Source organism: Centruroides vittatus, unplaced genomic scaffold (assembly GCF_030686945.1).
Source record: "Centruroides vittatus isolate TY-2023 unplaced genomic scaffold, ASM3068694v2 contig_1035, whole genome shotgun sequence".
In the NCBI taxonomy this organism is placed as follows: Eukaryota; Metazoa; Arthropoda; class Arachnida; order Scorpiones; family Buthidae; genus Centruroides; species Centruroides vittatus.
The window spans coordinates 3,232,979-3,252,659 of NW_027120673.1; the positions used below are offsets into that span (position 1 = coordinate 3,232,979).

The 19,681-nt window shown below is 29.5% G+C and overlaps 1 protein-coding gene and 1 long non-coding RNA gene across 2 annotated transcripts in view; one reads left to right on the forward strand and one right to left on the reverse strand.

Moving 5' to 3' along the window:
- The window catches only part of LOC136969573 (uncharacterized), a 93,215-nt gene that overhangs the window by 27,642 nt on the left and 45,892 nt on the right, over positions 1-19,681 (forward strand). The window contains exon 2 of the long non-coding RNA XR_010879845.1: positions 16,599-16,668. This is a non-coding gene — a long non-coding RNA (uncharacterized lncRNA). The remainder of the gene's footprint in view (positions 1-16,598; positions 16,669-19,681) is intronic.
- Positions 4,095-5,057, reverse strand: LOC136968964 (uncharacterized). Its single transcript, XM_067263041.1, has one exon. The coding sequence runs from the start codon at positions 4,960-4,962 to the stop codon at positions 4,195-4,197; it is 768 nt and encodes a 255-aa protein (XP_067119142.1). The 5' UTR covers positions 4,963-5,057; the 3' UTR covers positions 4,095-4,194.

Here is a 19,681-nt window from a genome sequence, read left to right on the forward strand (position 1 = left end):
AGGTCTCTGACGAGCACATACGTCATTTGCGTGTTGTGACGTCATTGTTGTGTGTATTCCGCCGTCATGAAGAGGGCTTACATTCGAATGTGGAAAGAATTCATATGAAAAATTCCTATCATTTGTTTTGAAAATTATTAAACATCAGGAAAAATTCAGATGAAGAAAAATTACACCACTATCTTTACTCTTATAAAAACTTTACTTTTTAATAGGAAATACTTATCTAGCCTATATTTCTTTTTACACTGGAAATTATTGCCGTTAAAAGATTATATAAATATTTCCTGGACATTTTTCTTTCGGTTTAAATGATTTTGTTTGAAGAAAACGACAAGGGGGAAAAAACGATACAAATAAGAAATTCTGAGAAAAATAGCGTTTAGTTGAAAAAAGTTTTATTAACCTTACTATTATACGCACTGCTATTATAAAACAGCCAAAAAAAAAAATTAAAAGATGTGTACAATGTCATGAATTCGAAGCAGGTTTTGTTTTAAATATTCGCGCGATTTGTTTATGTTTCGGAAAATAACACTACAATAACAGGAATTTATAAGAATTTCCAAATAAAGATTTGTTGTGAGTCATCTCTCTCGAAGAAATGACAGACATAATACGGTATCAAATTAATAAGATTGTGACTCGTCACTGGACAAAGATATGAGACATGAGATCACTCGGGTTCTTCTGTCCAAGTAATAGTCATGCGGTGACGACTCATGCGGAGGACACTTGGTATTTGTTGTATAAACTCAAATTTCATTTAAAAAAGAAGAAATAATAAAAACTTTCTTTCTACTTTGCCGCTTTTAAACAAATGAACTACTGTGAGTTTCAATGACGTAACGTGTATGATTAATAGAAATAAATACTTATCGAGTAAGAATACAAGATATAATAGTTTATATTAGAAGTTCTTTTGAGTTAAGTGAAGAGTATTATTTTTTAATTGTTTTTTTATTATATTAGCAGATGATTATACGCGTTTTTTTTTCTTTCTTAACATTCCTTTAACATGAATAGGAGTATTCATACAAATATTTAGAAAATAAATAGCCCTTTTCAATTTCAATATAACAAGTAAAGGATTGTTTTCATTGTAAGAATTTATTGCCATTTTTTAAAAAATTTTAGTTTAATAGTTTATTTTAAAAATAGTTATGTGAAGTAATAAAATATAAACGTTTCTTATACGAAGTTTCGGTTAGAAATTTAATTCGATTTTATTTACAATTTTTTCATGCGAAAAACATATTTAGAAAATGGATTCGAAGAGTGGATTTACGTAAGAAGATTTCGTAATTTTAGTTTTAAAAATTTTTCTTTTATAAAGTTAAATAGTTTTTATTTTAAATTCCGAACTCCAAATTTGGAAACTTTAATTGATACTTCAAGTTATATATTCAGAAGCGCGATATAAGAAGTTTTGTAAAGCAACCTTGACATTTAGGCTACCTTTATCTGTTATATATCATTACTGTAGTGATCCGCATATTTTTAAACTGAAACTCCTAGAACATGTTTACGAATAAATAGTTATGTATATACGGTATCTCGTAACGGCGATCGTGTCAGGAGCACCTGTTCGCTTATTTAGATACTTTTTGTTGCAATTCGTAAAGAAGGAACATTAAAGACATAATTTCGTATAGGTCATATCACACACATGAATCTTATTTTCCTGTTTTGTTACGCTTCTATTTGTTCCTTCTATATTTACATAATGTGCTTTTCTCTAGAATCTTTACAGACTGCTTCTAGCATAAAAGGAAAAAGAGAAAAAAATGTAATTGAATTGACAAGAAATAAAATTCCTATCTCGGTTGATTTTTTCGCTTTTGTGTAAAAGTAAAAATTTAATATTTTCCTACATAATTTATCGTATAAAATAGTAAACAAAAATAGACTACACTGAACCAGTCTATTTTTGTTAGCTCTTTTTTATATAGAACAGTCCTTGAAATTTCGTAAAACACGTGAATTACGAAAGCGTACAAATCTTGTTTCGTAATGATTCGGGTAAATTTTTCAATCGGTTTTCATTCCAAATTTATTCAGTGACCGTGAGTCAAGATTGTTATTTACTAACATCACACTGAAACCTAATCTGGCCAAATCCCCCTACACACCGACAGGAGTGACTGGACTAATCTAAATTTGGAAAGATCTAATGATATTCTTGGACGCGTATTATGAGTTCCACACACACACACGCACACATACCCTCACATACACACACACACACACACACACATACCAGACAAGGGGATGGAATTGCCTTTCAAATGAGTCATAGGATATATCACTCGTATTCGCTTTAAATTATTAGTCTACGAGCTGAAATCATGATCCGTATTTAAAAAGTTTAAATGTTACGCCTTAGAACGTAAAGGATTTTCCATGTAGAATACTTGGCTCAAATAAGATTTATGTTTCTTGCCAAGTAATTTTTTCATCATCTTTACATAGTTTCTTGGTCAAAGGGCGTTTGTTTATGGATGTTCTGCGTCGCATTTGTACACCACGCAAATTAAACGGAAAGTACAAAAGATACATGATTTATATAATATATAAATCGATGTTAAATAGATTAAATTCAACTTCCTATTTCATTAATTCATAACAAAGATAAGTTAAGATATGTCGATAAGTTATTGTTAACAATGCACTTTTAGAAAATAAATTTCGACGCATTTCATTTTATAATAGATAACGGTATTGTTGTATCTGAATCTAAATCTTATAAGATAAAACGTTTATGAAGAAATAAAAATAAAAGACGTGGAGTTTATCATCTAATTTAAAAAAATTTGTTTAAATTATTAAATGATATCGGATTGAGATGTTTGTTCTTGACACAGTTCTGTGTTTATGTTATGTCTATTAATGATTTGCAAAATATTTCTATTGAAATGACATAATTTGTTATGAAAGATAAATTATTTTTTTCTGTTTTTGTTTTTTTTTATTTTTTATTTTGTGTAAATGATTCAATCGAAAACAAGACAGATATGCAATTATACACTCCAGTATAAATTAGCGTTTAACATAATTTGAGACTGTTTATTTTTATTGTTGTTATGAATATATTTAAATTCAATTACGGACTTTTGTCAACGAATATGAAGTAATCTTCTAAATTTCTCGATTTTCTTATTTATCATAAATATTTTTTATTAATTTGAATAAATATTTATAAATATATATCAAAGCCAAAAAGGCCGAGAAGCGATAAAAACAGATCAAAAGTGCCGACACGCCAAGTGTGGAAGACGTCTTTTTCACTTCCAATGTCCTCCCGGGATACGTCATATAGTAAGGAGCAGTTATTGTGCAGGAAATCAGGCAAGGAGGAGAATGGTGGAGATGCTAAAGGCTGCACGTATATATATACTTATGCGTATCCGGATACCTTCGTAAGAGAGACATGTCGAATAGATTTGTCATAAATTTCTTCCTGCAGACAAATCGAAAAAGATTTATATATATATTATTTTGTTATATTTAATTATTAATTTTTAATTTCTGCCCTTTCTTGAATATAGCTACGTACTGTATATTTACTTATTTACCTTTTTACGTACGCTTGGTGCAGTTTTCAGTTCGGTCAAGTAGGTTTCTTTGCCAAAAAAAAAAAAAAAACGATAAGTTTTAAATTTATATATACATATAATTTTATTAACGTATTAAACATGTAATTGTTGCAAATTTGATACGAAAAAAATGAATAGAAGCATAAATTCTTTATTAATACAATACATTAAATTCATTTATAAAGACTTAAAGAAACATAATTCATCCTCATATATAAAATGTGACTTACGAAAAAATATGAGCGGAAACAAGCTTTTCAGACTCTTATTATATACGTCGACTCAGAGAGCGCGTTATTCATTTTCGGATGAGAAACAACAACTCTCCATTTTCCGTTAACCATATTTTCCCATTTATAGGCTCACAACGTCTAGAGCTAAATATGGTCGACCACGTTCGCTCATCTAATATTATTGAAAATATCTAGTAAATATTGTGATTTCTTTTATTAAAATAAGAATCGAAACGGGAAAAATTAATTTTTGATAACTAATTCGTATGATTTTTATATAATTTATTTAAAATTTGATTTAAAAAAAATACTGTTAAACATCGTTTAATAATTTGTCGGTATTAGTTAAATTTTGCGAGAAAATCTTAAGAGATGAACATGTTTAGGTATACTTCTCTCCTCATTAACTTCTTAAAATCTTTGGGTTTTCCTTTAGTAATTGCCGCCGAGCATCCTTGATGATCGTGCACGAAAGAGCATTCGCGAACTTTGTGATAAGTTTTAAACTGGAGATGCAACTTATCAGTTGCCTGAAGTCTCTGATTATAACAGTCTCTACATATAAATTCGTTGGTACCATTCAACTGATAATAGTCTACTAAAAGAGATATACTACATTCTTTACAGATATCCGGTTGTCCTCTCGTACATCTGATAATGACTGACGGTATAACTGTTTCTCTTCCACCGAAACTGCTTTTTTTCTTTAGGGTTCTATCAATTGGCACAACATTGATATAATAACCGGGAGGAGGTGCTACGCTTCGCTTTAGAAAGGTGTCTCGTTGTTTCGCTCCAACTCCGAATGGCTTTGAAGATTGTTTATAATCTGGATTTTTATTTGGATCAGATTGATATCTTGTAGGAGAAGGGATTCGAAAAGCCTTTTCTTTTCTAAATCGTTTCGATTTATCGACACCAAATCCCCAACCGGCTCTATTAAACATAAGCAATTCAGTTTGATATCTACTACTAGTCGTTACGTCGTTATTGTACGATCCTGGACCCAAATTTGGAAGGATTTCTTTTTTTACTGTAATTCCGAGACGATGGGCAGGAGGATCATTTGGTAAAAAAGGCCGATTTTGGCTCGTTCCAAAAGAAATTATGTTTTTGCGCTCCGTTTTTTCCATTCTTCAGCAACGCATTAATATACTTAACTCTTCGTTGCACATTATTTAATTGTTAAATTCGATAACAATAATAAAAGTTTTACTTGTATTGCTGATTTTTCTATAACAATATAATGATTATTTGGATATTTATTAATTAATTTCCCTTTTTTCTGCAAAATATCTAACATTTTAACCCACACGTTTTCATTAATACCACAATTTTTTCATTATATTCATCGCTTTACAAAATTTCATTTCTCGATATTAAATACGATTTATTTATAAAATATTTTTCAAAAGAAAAATTATATATATATAAATGTAGTTAATATTTTAATATCAAGTTTTTAATTATGAAAGATTTCTTACGAGATGTTAATGAATTGTATCAAAATTATTACCTTGAATATTAAAAACTTAATTGAAATATATATGGCAAAAGTAAATAAGTAAATGAAAATATAAACATAAAAATAGAATGAGCAATTTATAAGTTTTGATTAAACTTATTAAAAAATTAAATTATTTTAATTATTTTCATTTATAAAACATTTATACGAAAATCTAATCGAACAAGTTTCATTTGATTCATAATCATTTATTAAACTACTCCGATATATTAATTTAAACAGTTTAATAAATGATATTGTTATTATTTAATTACATTCGGCATATTTTTATGTACAGTTTAATTCTTTTCTTTTATAATAAAAATTATTAATACTGTATATTCTTTTCCCCCTTGATTATTCTCGTTTGAAACCATGAATAATATCAAAAATTGTAGATACTCATTTCAGTTAATAAAATTGTTTATTTAGCTTGAATTTGCATTATAAATGATGATAATCGATAATTTACAAATATGCCAAAATGTAAATTTATATAATTAATATTTGGTACAGTACATCTGTACGTAATATTATATTAAATAATTTTTTTTTTAAGTGTAAGCAAGATATATAAATGATAGAGACAATGGAGGAAATTAAAGATGGGAAATTTGAAAACATTTATGGGCGTAATTGTATTTTAAATCACTAACTGTTGTAGATATAATTTCAAAGATTTCCGATTATCGTGCATAGGAATTAAATCAAAATGTTCAGGGAAATGTCACAAAGACATTTATCTATGCATTTATATAAATAACATCAAAAATATCTACTATTATAATGCTCTAAATGGCTTATAAAGCTTTAGAATGTTCTACAGTTTTTTTTTAATTTTTTGACCATTGCTAGACGAAATCGGAATTAAAGAAAAAAAGAAGTAAAATTCTTCTTTCTTGGTAAAACTAAATGAAGTTAATATAGTTTTATAATAAGCTATACTTGGAAACAATATCTAACACTGTCGGCTAAAGCGTAGGCAGGCTTCTGATGAGAATCACATAGTATCACATTTCAAAAACTTTAAATTAAAACTGCGATAAAGTAAAAGTAGTTTTATAAATTTTCTTTACTTCTATAAATTATTAGAATGTATTACTTTAAATATATACATATGTATACATATATAATGCGTGTATATACAGTATATATATGTACTGTACATAAACAGAATTCGATTCAATCTATCATCGATCCATCTTCCTAATTAAAGCAAAGCGTATTCCTGATAATCAATTTTATTCTCACACAACATCCGAAATATAAGTTTAATATATTAGTAAAATGCAATACCAAATTGATTTATTTGAAGTAAGTCTGTTCTTTTTAAACAAAATTTTGATGATTAAATTTTGTTCATCGATTTGTTTTTTTCGGGTCGAATGTATAGTTATTATATGACGAAACAATTTTTCCATATTATTCATAATTTTTTTTTTTAATTCTAAGAAAAAATATGCATATAATTAGTACTGAATGGAAGTTTCGTAGCTGATTTATGTCTTCCAAAATGATTTTTTCTTTATTATAAATTATGACAAATTTAAAAATATTTATCATAAATTCAAAAATAATTACTTTTCGTATATTCCAAAATATATTTGCTTGTTTATACTTTAAATTTTCGTCATTTTAAGTTTTAATATTGTTATTCGTGTATGAAAATAAGCGCATTAAGACTATGATTAATTGCCAATTGTATTTAAACAGCAACAACAATGTTTAAAACGTGAAAAATTAAAATTTATAATATTGTCTGGTTCATTGCTTTTAAATGGGCGTTATCAAAGATACTTCATTTATATCTGATGGTGACGATATGCGGTATCTGGTGACGTGGACAAAGGGGTTGAAACAAAGCTTAAAATCGTTGATAACACAGGAGAATTTTATTCCTGGTGCAATATTGATGTACAGTATTTCTAATTTTATTAATTTAACAATTGTTTTTAAATGGTTTATTTACTTTTAATATAAATATTTTTGTATAATAGTAGAAAAATAATAATAATAATAATAAACCCCCTGACATAATTTTCTGCTTGGTATAAGTTTAAGTAACGTTATGTTTAGCTCGACTATTATTTTCTGTATAAAAGTAATGTTCTTAGCTTTATGGTTGATATTCTTATCTAAATTGAACGTAATAAGCGTTTTAATAAATTTTCGTGGTTTAAACAATTTATAGATAGATTCAATTTTGATTAATGGTAACATTTTTAGGCTAATGTAAAACTCAGGCAGAATTTAATGCCGACCTACATAGGGAATTGCAATTTTTATAATTTTAATGTCACATTAAGAGAAAAATCAAGACAATGAGGACAGGGATTTTTTCCTCGCCATAATCACATTCTTTGTAAATACTCAGCTTTAAAAAAAAGCACCACATTGACAACACGCTAAAAATTTCTTAATAACATTCATCTTTATTACACAATAAAATTAGTCTATTGTCTGAAATTAAGAAAGAAATTCCGTAAAAGAGTAAATTTCGTGTTTGGAAATGTTACCGTCGGATATTTTTAGAAAATGTTAGGGATTTCTGATATTATTAAAAATATTTTGATAGGAAATTTTTATTATTATACGCTCTTTAATTTATGAGATATAAGTAGAAATTGTTATACAATATATTAAAGTAAGGTCTTTTACACAATCCTCATATTTATAATTCTAAAGTAATAAATCCTTATTTTAGACTGTTATTTTAATATAATTTGTACAGCCGTGTAATTTTTAATATGAAATGTTTTAGGCAATTTGTAGAAGTTAATACTATTGATTTAATAATAGTTAAAATCATTTTGAAAGCTTATTTGAATGTAGATCTCATGATCGTTTTCAGACGTTTCATCACTGATTAATTATATATATTCTATAAATACAACAGGTTATATAACTTTTTTAAATCATATTCTGAAAACTTTCACATGAAGTAATCGTGAACTCGATTGATTAAAAATTATCTGCATATTTGCAGTTTATCAGTTTGTTCAAATAGAGAAATATTTCATATCATATTAACACACAATAGTACAATGAAATGTTTCTTAAAATGATATAGATAATCGCATTATATATTGAAACATTACCATTTATGATGCAAAACGGAAACCAAATGGCGAATCTCGATATCAAAATTCAAGTTCACTTGAAACTTGTTTAATTAGAAATTTCAAAGATTGATCGAATTTATTGTTGTGCTCCGATAAACTTTGGGTTTGTTGCTTTTATCAGTTTAAACACAAATATATTTATCTTTCTGGTAGCCAAAAATATGAGAACTTTTTTAAATTTATCTTTAAAGAATGCGATTTTTCTTGTTTAAAATTATGATAGATTTGACAAATTTATATAAATCGAGTACTAGAAGACGTGCATCACACAGCACAAAAATGAGAAAATATGTCAAAAGCTTTTGATTTTGTATTATGTATATTTGATACAATCGAATTTCATTTAAGCTTTAAAAAAATAATACATTTTGTAATCCTGAAATAATTAACTTTGTTTAAATATTCTATTGTGGTTACAAAATAGGAGCTGATATTCAAATTAGATAAAAATTAATAACAACGTGTTTCTTTTACAAAGATTAAATGAATTAATTTGAATTATTTTACTACGCGTAATTACGCGCTTTGTCCAATTAAAAAAACAAAAAACATCGCTAATATCTTGAAGATTTTTCGATTAGATAAGTTTTCGCGCCATTTTTCGTTCTTCACGCTATGCCTTTCTACTCAGACCATTGATTCCTTTACAACAAAGCCTTTCAACAAACTGGCGTCAACCCTACAGTAGTTAACGAACTCTCTTTGATGCAAGCTTAGTTTTTTTTACAGCATTGAAAAGCTTTAGCGACTTCCGGTGATACTTCCGCTGCAATGACTCATGTCTCAAGGGCAAAGGGAAACAGGAGATCTCGTGTGAAAAACCCCGCCCCGTTTGGAATCATCTCTAACGGATATCAAGAAGAAATGAGTTTCCGTTCAAAAATTATTAAGATGAACGATTAAAGGTGCATACAATGCCTGAATATAAACGTCGATTTCCCGAAACAAAAGATTTATTGATTGGCTCGACAACAGATGTTTTAGAACCTTGTTTCTCGACCATTTTGTATCTGGGGCCGATCATTTCTATAGAAAACTATGGCGATTGCTAGTTTGGCGTGTCAGACAAACGGCGTATCAGACTGTACTTTCAGAAAAAAAAAAAAAAAAAACTTTACAGGATTATTTTAGTTCGAAGAAAAAAAAATATGGCACACCACGTTAGTGTGGCACAGTTAAAAAAAGTGAATAAAAATAGTATAAAACGCACAGAATTTTAAGTGATTTTTTCCCTCATTTTTTTAATGGTATTCTACTCATCTCGATTCATAAACTAATTCCGGACCAGGCCCGGTGGTTGAGAAACCCTGTTCGAAAGAATTTGAAGTCAAGGACACCATCGCGGAGCATAAAAATGAACGAGACAAACGAGTCCTTTATGAGAATTGTAGAAGAAACAAAAAAAAAAAAAAAGTTTAGCCTAGAAGTTTTTATTTGCAGATAGCATCATTTAATAATAAAAGAATCTTTCTTACGCGTGGAAGGTGATTTTTGTGCGATTTGATTACTTCAGTTTTTCATTTCTCATTCCGTTGGATAGGAAGGACGTTCATTATATTATACTGGCAAGCCAGATTTGTATGTTTACCTGTCTTATAATTTAAAGGGGTGTTGAGAAATTGTCTGAATCGGCGTCTGTCTTTTAATTATCAAAGGTTTAACTGACTGACTTCTTCATCGCAGCCTGATTTAATGTTAAATTTAGATTGGTAATAGACATGCAGGATGGCGCCACTTAGTCGCTTACGTTGCTGACAGTGCGTCGCGTTTGTCTTCTGCACCAGTTTGTCGTCTAACTGTCATACCTCTTAGGTCACGACTGGGTACGGAAGCTAAATTTGGATGCATAGAGCAGGTATAAGAACAACTGTAAAATGATGCGATGCTATGTTAAGTTAAGCAAAATAGTCATTTTCGTTAAGTCACATTTTGTAAACATAACTCATTTGGGGTGAGTAACCAGTTCAGCCAAAAATTGTTGGAGATGTATGCCGTTCTGAATTCTCCGGAGATAGTTTCCTCTTTCTTTTACCGAAGTGGTTACATTCTCTTTGAACTAAAATCTCAGCACAGATGTAACTGTGTTATGTCAACACGTATATTTTGATCTAATTTCTTTTCGACTCTCAAGGATGAAAGAATTTTATTACCGTGACGTTAACGGTAATGATTGCGTATTGTCTTAATTTCATTCATAATGAAAAAGCAGAATTTGGGGAAAATCCCGACGTGACATGGCAAATTTCACTTAATAAATTGTCCTAAATACTGCTAGATATTACAAATTACAAATTGCCGAGCGTCAAAAGATTTGGGAATTTCAAATTGGTGTTTTCTACGTAATTTATATTGTAGAAAATAAATAGCACGCATTTGCGTAACACTCGAAATTCCAAAATTTTATTATACAGCGCTTATATAATTACAGAATAAAACAAACAAATATAATAAGGAAAAAAAACAGTTTCATATATCAAATATCAGTCTCAAATTAAACAGATATTTTACATATTTTCGCCTGTTTAAACGTAAAAAATACATATGAAAATGATGAAAAATTAGATAATTCTTAATATGAAAAGTTACGAAAGATAAATTGTGAATGTGACAATTTTCGGCAACGCTAATTAATGACAAATTAATAATCGAGATTTGAGATTTAAAATATATACGCGTTGCTAGAAAGTCAGTATCGAAAAACAGGAATAGTACTGAAAAAATACGAATTCTATCAGTTCAGTTGGACAGATTCTGAATTGAAAGGAACCGGATTCGATTCCAGAAAAGACACATTCATGTTTATAGAACAGCTATGCTCTGTAAACAGATTTGATTACAGAGCAGATTTGCTCAGCCTTCTATCAAATGAACACCTGGAGCTCGTAGGAAAAAAAGAGCATGGTGAAAAGCATCCAGTCCTATTGGATAAGTTGATAAGACATTCTTTATATCTGTGCAAAAACTTAGCTTCTAGCCATTTCACCCCTTTCCCAAGATTATCCGGAAAGTTTTAATTAAAAAGTTTGATGCCGTTTACATAAAAATTCAATTTATTTATAAATTAAATTGTAATAAAATTCAAATAGAAATGAATCATTTTAATTTTAAAATATATGTTCAAATTTAAATAGCAATTTGTTCGAAATTCGAAATTATTCGCGACGGATTTATCAGTTTAAAATATTTTTATTTAGGTCCTACTTAAAAGAAAAAGATTTTCGTCGACTATGCCAAAGTAAGCTGCGGCAACAAAAAACAAATTTCGTATTGAATAATATAACCTAATTTTGATACGGATAGCCTACATCTTTGCAACATATATATTCAAGTTTCCCATTATTAATCTAGGACTAAAAATATGTTTTTTAGGCGATTAAACAATGCGAATTTTATCAGAATGGCCAACTAAATCCATCTTTTTCATGAATTAAAATTTTTATTATTTTAATTCATGAACTATACAGATCCGTAGTATTTTCATTATAGTATTGTTTATTTGTTTTTATCAAAAGTTCATTCTATTTTATTTACTTATTTTTGTTTTTTACTACCTCGTGCCTTGTGTGTTTTTTATTTCTTCCATGGGAAAATTTTTTTTAGCTAAAATAGAATCTTGGAATCATTTTCATTGATTGCATAATATTCCAAGCGAGACTAATTAGCGATTTTCTTTTCAAAAAACGATCAAAATAGTAAAAGAATTTCAAAATATATTATAATAAAGGAATGTATTTATATTTATATATATATGTGTGTGTTTCTCAAGCATTTATTAATATAATATGAAACACGGAAGCAATGAATGATGGATGAAAACAAAGAGAGTTTCGGTAACTAGTTAGCGAGATACACGACCTACTTGGCTATAAGTTGAATTGGGTTTGGCTTGCTGAACTGCCTTGAAAGAAAACAAATATAGGACGATTTACTTTCACTTCGAGATGGATCAATTCACTCGCATTGCGTAACATAAATAAGCTAGATGTTGCAAAATTAAGAGATTATTGGATTCTCGACCAAACTAATTTTTCCACCCTTACGATTATCGAGAAATTGACGAAATTAATTACAATGAAAGAACTTGTTGATTTGTTTTAATTACGAAGAACATTAGGGTACAATCGAATGAACTAGATTACAAGAAATCATTTCGCCCAGAGTCGGTGCATTTTTAAGTTTCAATTAAACGAAATCGTAATCAAAACCAAAAAATGAACGATTGCTTTCATTAATTATATATCTCGACAAGTTAATATTATTTTATGAACGAATATAATTAAAAATAAAATAGGGTCTTGTATCGTCTGAAAAGAAGATAATCTGCTGGTTTTTTATCTTTCGTTTTCTGTTATTGAGGTCATTATTTCTATGGTTACTAAAAATTGGTTGTCGATTTTCAAAATCGGTAATTTTTATTATTATTATTATTTGATGTAAAGGACGAATAACGTGTTTTGATGGTTAAATATCTATACTTAGAAAAAACATTGGCAACTTTAACGAAACTTCTCGTCCAAAGTTTAAATCTGGTGTATACAAATATTACGCATTTGATTCATCACGTTTCTAAATACCAATCATTCGCCATTAAATCACGAGCTTTTTTACAATCTTATCGTAAAAAGATAGATGACCTCGAGTGATAAAGAATACGAAGAAATGATTGGGAAATGTATGGACCAAAAGCGATCCTTAAGGTCGGGAATACTTGGGATCAAATCGGCGACAGTCTTGGTGACCCTCTTCCCCAACAAGGCGTGTGACCTCCTTTACAGTCACATGCTTGCGTACCGTCGCTAAGCAACGGGTCACATTCTGTCGACGTTGACGTCATTACTATGTTTGTAAACACAAGCGACTATGGATACAGGTGATGTTTATAAACACGTTGGTTTTATAGCGGTAACTGCAATGACAACATCCAGCCGGCAAGGGTTATTATATAATTAACTAAAATTCTAACGCCTTGTTTCTTCGTTGGTAAATTTAATCCGCAATAAAATTATTCGACTTAAAAAACCAATTAGTATCAATTATCCATTTTTTGTTCGAATGTCCAATTAGGTAACGAATTATTCTACATTTATAAAATATTAATTAGACCTATATCAAAATAATTCAATCGACTAATTAGCAGTGAAAACAAAAAGATTTTGAACTGAAAATGGCTGGAAAATATTTCAAAATATATTTAATCCGTGTGTTTCTTACCTTGCAGATTTTAATTCCAAACATTTTTGCGCTTTTTATTTAATAGAAAACACGCCCGTTCCATCTCCAAATACTATATATTATTTGTCATCTTTTATAAATCTTTTTATCGAGATTTATTTTCCAATAATTAAAAATGTTTCGAAATTTTAAAAGATTTTACATTCTGTTTCAATTTCATTGAATTAAATTCTGCATCTCAGACGTAATTTTATATTCTTAAGAAGCGTATTAATAATTAAAATCATGCAAAATTTCAATAAATACTGCCGGTATTGTTAAACATTTATAAAAAAAAATATATTTTTACATTCTTAAATGTCGAAGAAACGATTAAAATCGGTATTTATGTACTGGAGATATGTCCGAAACTATTATTTTCATCAAACGTCCCATTGCAATCGTCTATCTGAGGAGCAATCTATAAGCTGAAAAGTCTAACCCAACCACGTTGGCGTGATATTGTCCAAATGATCCGTGTTACGGCATCCTGTGGGCGCGGTTCACTCATCAACCTTTGGACTTTAACCACATCGACAAAGGTCGTTGTTGCAATCGGTCCTCACGATTACTGATGATTACTTACAATACTGACTGATATCGATCAACGAAAGATTGTTTGGTCTCGGTCGCTTTTCAAACAGAATTTCTAGAATTAATTGCTACCGAAAAGCATCTCACACATAATTCTACTTTTTTACGATAGAATTCTGATTAACGCGTGATTTATTGAATGACGCCTAGAGTAATGTTACAGTAGTAAATCGAAAAGGATGAATGAAATGTTAAAACAAAAAAATTAATAAGCTCCTAAACGGTGCGAGGATATCAAATATTGGCGCCAGTTTTGTCTTTTTTCTTATTATTATTATTATTTTTTTTTAATCGAAAGTATTTAATTAGACGAATTCTAAAGTTTGTTAAGATTGCTTAATCTCTCTCGGAAATATGAGTCCTAATAGAGTTTTGAATGACCCATTTAAATAATTATCCGTACATACACTTTTATAGTATTTTAATATTTTCCATATGGATAGCAGAGAAGGTTTTCTCTGTCAAAAAAAAAAGAAAAAAATGTCGTCATCGGATTCACGTTGCAATCACGCCGTCAGATAAATGGGAATTGCACAACGTGATGGCGACGTTGCTGCTGCATCACTTCGGCCACGTGATCGGCTGGACGCGCCAGGTCATCGCCATCGTGACCCCTGGCGGCGAATGTTGTGGTTGGCAGAGAATGAATCTGGTTCGTAATCGTCTGAAGAAAAAGTATTTAACGTCAATATTTATTCTTATTTTAGGTCGAGCAGGTGTCTTTCTGGGAACCTTAACGATGAAAATTTTGAAAAATAAGAATTAAAGCATACCTAACCATTTTAGGTTTGTTGATCTCGTCTAAGATCGACGCGCTCATAATTACAGGATAAAATAGCTTTCGTTTCGTAATTTTTCGTATAAACATGTTTTTTAGAAATCGCTATTATATTTCTCTTCCTGAGAAAAGTAAGGTGAACCCAGCTAAATGATTATTTGTCTGTGTTTAAAGGAACGGGCTTAACCTAATTTCGTGAAACTGATGAGAGCGAAAGGAATGGGTTTATTCTATTTGCGTTTTATTGACTTAAGTCCAATAATTTCATAAAGTAAGACAAGTATTACTTAGGTTATAATCAAACAAAAGACCTTTTCTCCGTCTCCTTCTTTCTAACGTATTTAACCCAATTTAAATATCAATATCTTACTAAGAAAATCGTTACGACAGCATTTCCACATCGAGCATTAACCGGAATCGGTTAGTAGAAACTGCTTTAGTTTTGATGAAATGACAATCACTCGTTATCTGGCGAACTTTTCCCCTTTAACGGTTTACATGGACGAGAATTATGTGCAATAGGTTTTTATCCCGTTTTAATTAAAAAGAATTTCGATTTCGGTATAAATTATTTCGGCAGCGGCATTATATTTACTGGAAATAATTCGAGGCGTCTTCGCTCTCAGTTATTTATTACATAACAGATTTGATAATAAAAAATTAAAACCAGTTTTATAAATTTCTTTACTACTAATTCTTCGAAAATTTTCTATTTCCGAGATGCGATTTTTACATGTCAATAAGACGCTACTGGGAAATTGCAATCGGTTGGTTCTTAGGATATTTTGTTAGACGAGGAAGTCCAAGACGATGCTTTCTAGGAAACATTTCACGTGGCATTTAGTCTCTATGGCAACCGTCGTGTGGACTTCGATACATGGTCAGGATGTTGCAAGAACAACCTTGCGGCCGACTCGGCTCTGTCGACTAAGCTTATCAAATCTCAGCACAAAATTTCTTCGAATATACAATATTTAATAATTTATATTAATATTATCATTAAAAAAGTTCATTTACATATTACCACATTCGTTTCTAAAATCATTAAATTATTTATTTAAATCGAACCACCCCTTTTTAATAAATTTTTCCGCGACTTTTCGTAGAGTAATTTCATTAAAATTTTATAATTTTTTTTTGTTTTGTTTTTTCCTTTTTAAACAATTTCAAAATGAATGTTTAGTTTACATTATTTACAATACGATCGCTTTCATAATATATTATTCCGTTTTAGTATTTCCATATTGCCACATCTTTAAAGTACTGTACGGTACATAGAATATTGTAAAATTAGTTACGATTTCTAAATTATTCAATTATAAATCACATTGTTTATTATTAATTTTGTTTCTAAATTGTAAACAGCTTTAATATTTTTGAATATTTGAACTCGTTATTTGGACTGTAATTTTTTTTAATTAGAATTAATTCTTTGAAAACTTCCAATGAAAAGCAATGACTCAAGGTTAATCGCTCGTTATTTAGTTTTAAAAAAATATTTTTAGTTTATTAATTTATGAGTTTATTTAATAATAATATAGTATATCTCTATGTTGACAGGTTTCGAAAAAATATTGTGATTGAGTAACAATGGAAAATCAACAATACGCTAGAAGCTACCCGTAATAAGGTAATTACCTAGACCTTATCTATAATAGTTGATTAAGAGTAATAAAATTAAACGAAAATTGGGTTAATTGAGTATAATAAAGAAGAAAAAATAGTATACGCGGAGGCAAGAAATATTTTTGTAAACTTTATTTGGAATTGATGTAATTTACTGAAAGCTATGTCAACAATTACACAATTTTGAAATATTATATGTAACTACGTATTGTAGTTTATAATGAATGCATACCAGTCACATTTTGGAAATGTTTATGTGTTTCTTTTTTAATTTTTAGACGTATTTCTAACGAAATGTTGTTGATGAGTAGCTTGTTTTTTTTTCGTAATTGTTAATGGGACTTTAATCGAGTCGGTAAAATTTCTTGAAATTTTTTTTTAGTTTACTTAAAACAGAACTATTGTACTGCACTGTACTGTACAGTACATACCACAATACGTATCTCATAAGAGGAAAGTACAATTTTAAATAGTTGTTTCTCCCGTAAAGAGCTTAATAATTGTTTTGTAATTGTGTTACCATACAGAGTTGAACAGCAACATCTCATGCAGGGAAAATACAGTAAAAAGGTTTTTCCTAAATAAGAACTGACACACCCAAAATCTTGAACTTCCTGTTCGAGAACTTCATGCTGTGTGAATTGAGTACATTTATTTCGAACACAATTACTGATATTAAATAGTTATTTAACAAAAGACCAATCTCGTGACATTTAAATAGATTACATACCAGTTACGTGATCTTGCAGCCCTTGTCTCGTTGGAATGTCACTTTCCATTCCTCTAATCTGTACTCGTGGCAAATAAACAAGTTAGGAATTCCTAGTAGAACTTTTCCGAAAAGGGACTTTTGAACGATTTCTTCCCTTAGGGGGCGGCACAATATTCTCTATAGTAACCGAAAACGGGACAACAGTTTGGGAAATGACTGCCCATTTGTGAATGGGAGAGTAAGGGTACCCCGAGGGACCAAACCTATGACCCTCAAGAATGTAGGCATTTTTATTTGAATGACCGTTCCCACAGCCTCAAACTTCTAGTAGTTTGTTTTCTTCAGTTTCGGAACGAAAATATTTATTTTTGTAAATAAAATTTTAATGGCAGCCACTCAAAATTAATAGATTAAAAATTTATAAACTAAAAGAAAATCTTTCTGTTTTATTTACGTATCGGGAATTCGTTTTAATATTGCCTTCCATGTTTTTTTTTTCTCCATTTGCATTCAATAAATTAATACTAGATTATTAGTAACGAGGAAAATTACTAATTGAGAATAAATCAATATTTCGAAATAAAACCGTATTTATATTTTATACACAGCATGCATACAATTAACAAAACTAATGTAAGAGTTTTCAGTAAACACACCGTACCAATCATCGTTACATTATTCTCAAATCAAATTTTAGCTAATGAACATTATCCATTTGATAATATCAGGCTTAAATTACACTTATTCGCGAATCAAATTGCATAACTTGCAATTCTCGATTTTGTGCTCAGTTAGCAATGAAGCAATGTTGGTTCATCAGCCTGAATTTACGAAATATTGTCTGTCGCATAAAATATCTGATAAAGGATATCTAATGTATATCTACATTTAAAGTCGGATATATAGGTTTCCGGATGTTGAACTCTAGCTGTCTGTATCAGCATTTGTTACTTAAACAAATTCAATTTTTTGTACACCGAAAGTCTTGAGCATAAATGGATTATATATTAGAATAAAAAAAACATTAATTTATATATATAAGACTGTATAAAATTTGGCTTTTCTGTTATAAATGTATTGATTTTGGTAAGTGTGCGCGTTACCTTACGGCCTAAATTGCATCGAAGGTTCAACACTTGTTATAATTGTTTCTTATATTTTTTTAAGATATAACTAGAATTCGATTACATATTTATTATTATTATCGATATATATAGCATACATAATCAATCTGATCTCAATAATTGTGAGCTTTTCTCCTCCCAAAACAACCTCGATAAAAATTTCCAGCACTAGTTTATTCAGGATCTCTGTTGTAAACTGGTTATTGTTTAATCTGATGAGAAAATAACATAACCTACTTTAATAAATATTTATTTAAGTATATTTTTTGAAAATAGAAATTAAATTTAATTAATAATAATGCAAAACAATTAGGAGAAAATAATTTCACGGGTTTACAGTTAAATAAATATTTCCATTCACGTGTAATAAATACTGTAAAAGCTTTATTAGAAAGACAATGCAATTTATTTAAATATATATTAAATTTGTCTTTTTATTAATATTGTAATAAACGCTTTTTACGCATATCATTTAATTTATAATTTATTATATTATTAATTGAAATATTTTATATAAATTATGCGCACGATTTTCTTGGGTAATCGAATGAGTTTAAGCATTTTTGCTATTTTAAACGGCATAAAAATGTTCATTTTTCTTATGCAAATCTCATTGCGGAAATATTAATGTGTAGTAAGAGCCAATTATTGTTTAATTTTTCTTAAAAAATAAATAAAAATAAGACATAAATTTTCGATATGAATACTTTATTTGAACAATTTGATAAGTGGAAGAAGGCGTAATGAGCGCGTTGGAAGTTGTTAATGTAGTGATGTGACGACAGATTTTAAGTATCTCAGATACGATGCTCGCAATGACTACGATGTAGACATAACTTCCTCCATATGTCCCACATTAGTCCTAACTGGCGGAACCTACGTCCGCATTCCTGACTACTTTCTAACGGATCACCGGCCGGGCCAGCAACGCAGGAACAGGTTCAACAATTTCTCTAAACGAGATCCGGCAGTCGTAATTTTTAAATACCAATTCTCTTCTATAAATAGTCTTTACCTTTACGTGAGAGTCGTACGCATCTGTTAGTTAACAATTGATCAAGCTTTGACGTACCAATTATCGAAATCTTTCGACTGTTTAGCTGCTCGGAAGGAATGTCGTTGGACGGGCCGAGATAAAAAGCTCATCCAATCCGTTCTCGGAATTGTCATTTTTAGCCGTG

Bases quoted from the DNA above. Each gene is read 5' to 3' on its own strand.
- LOC136968964 (XM_067263041.1), bottom strand. From the start codon at position 4,962: ATGGAAAAAACGGAGCGCAAAAACATAATTTCTTTTGGAACGAGCCAA.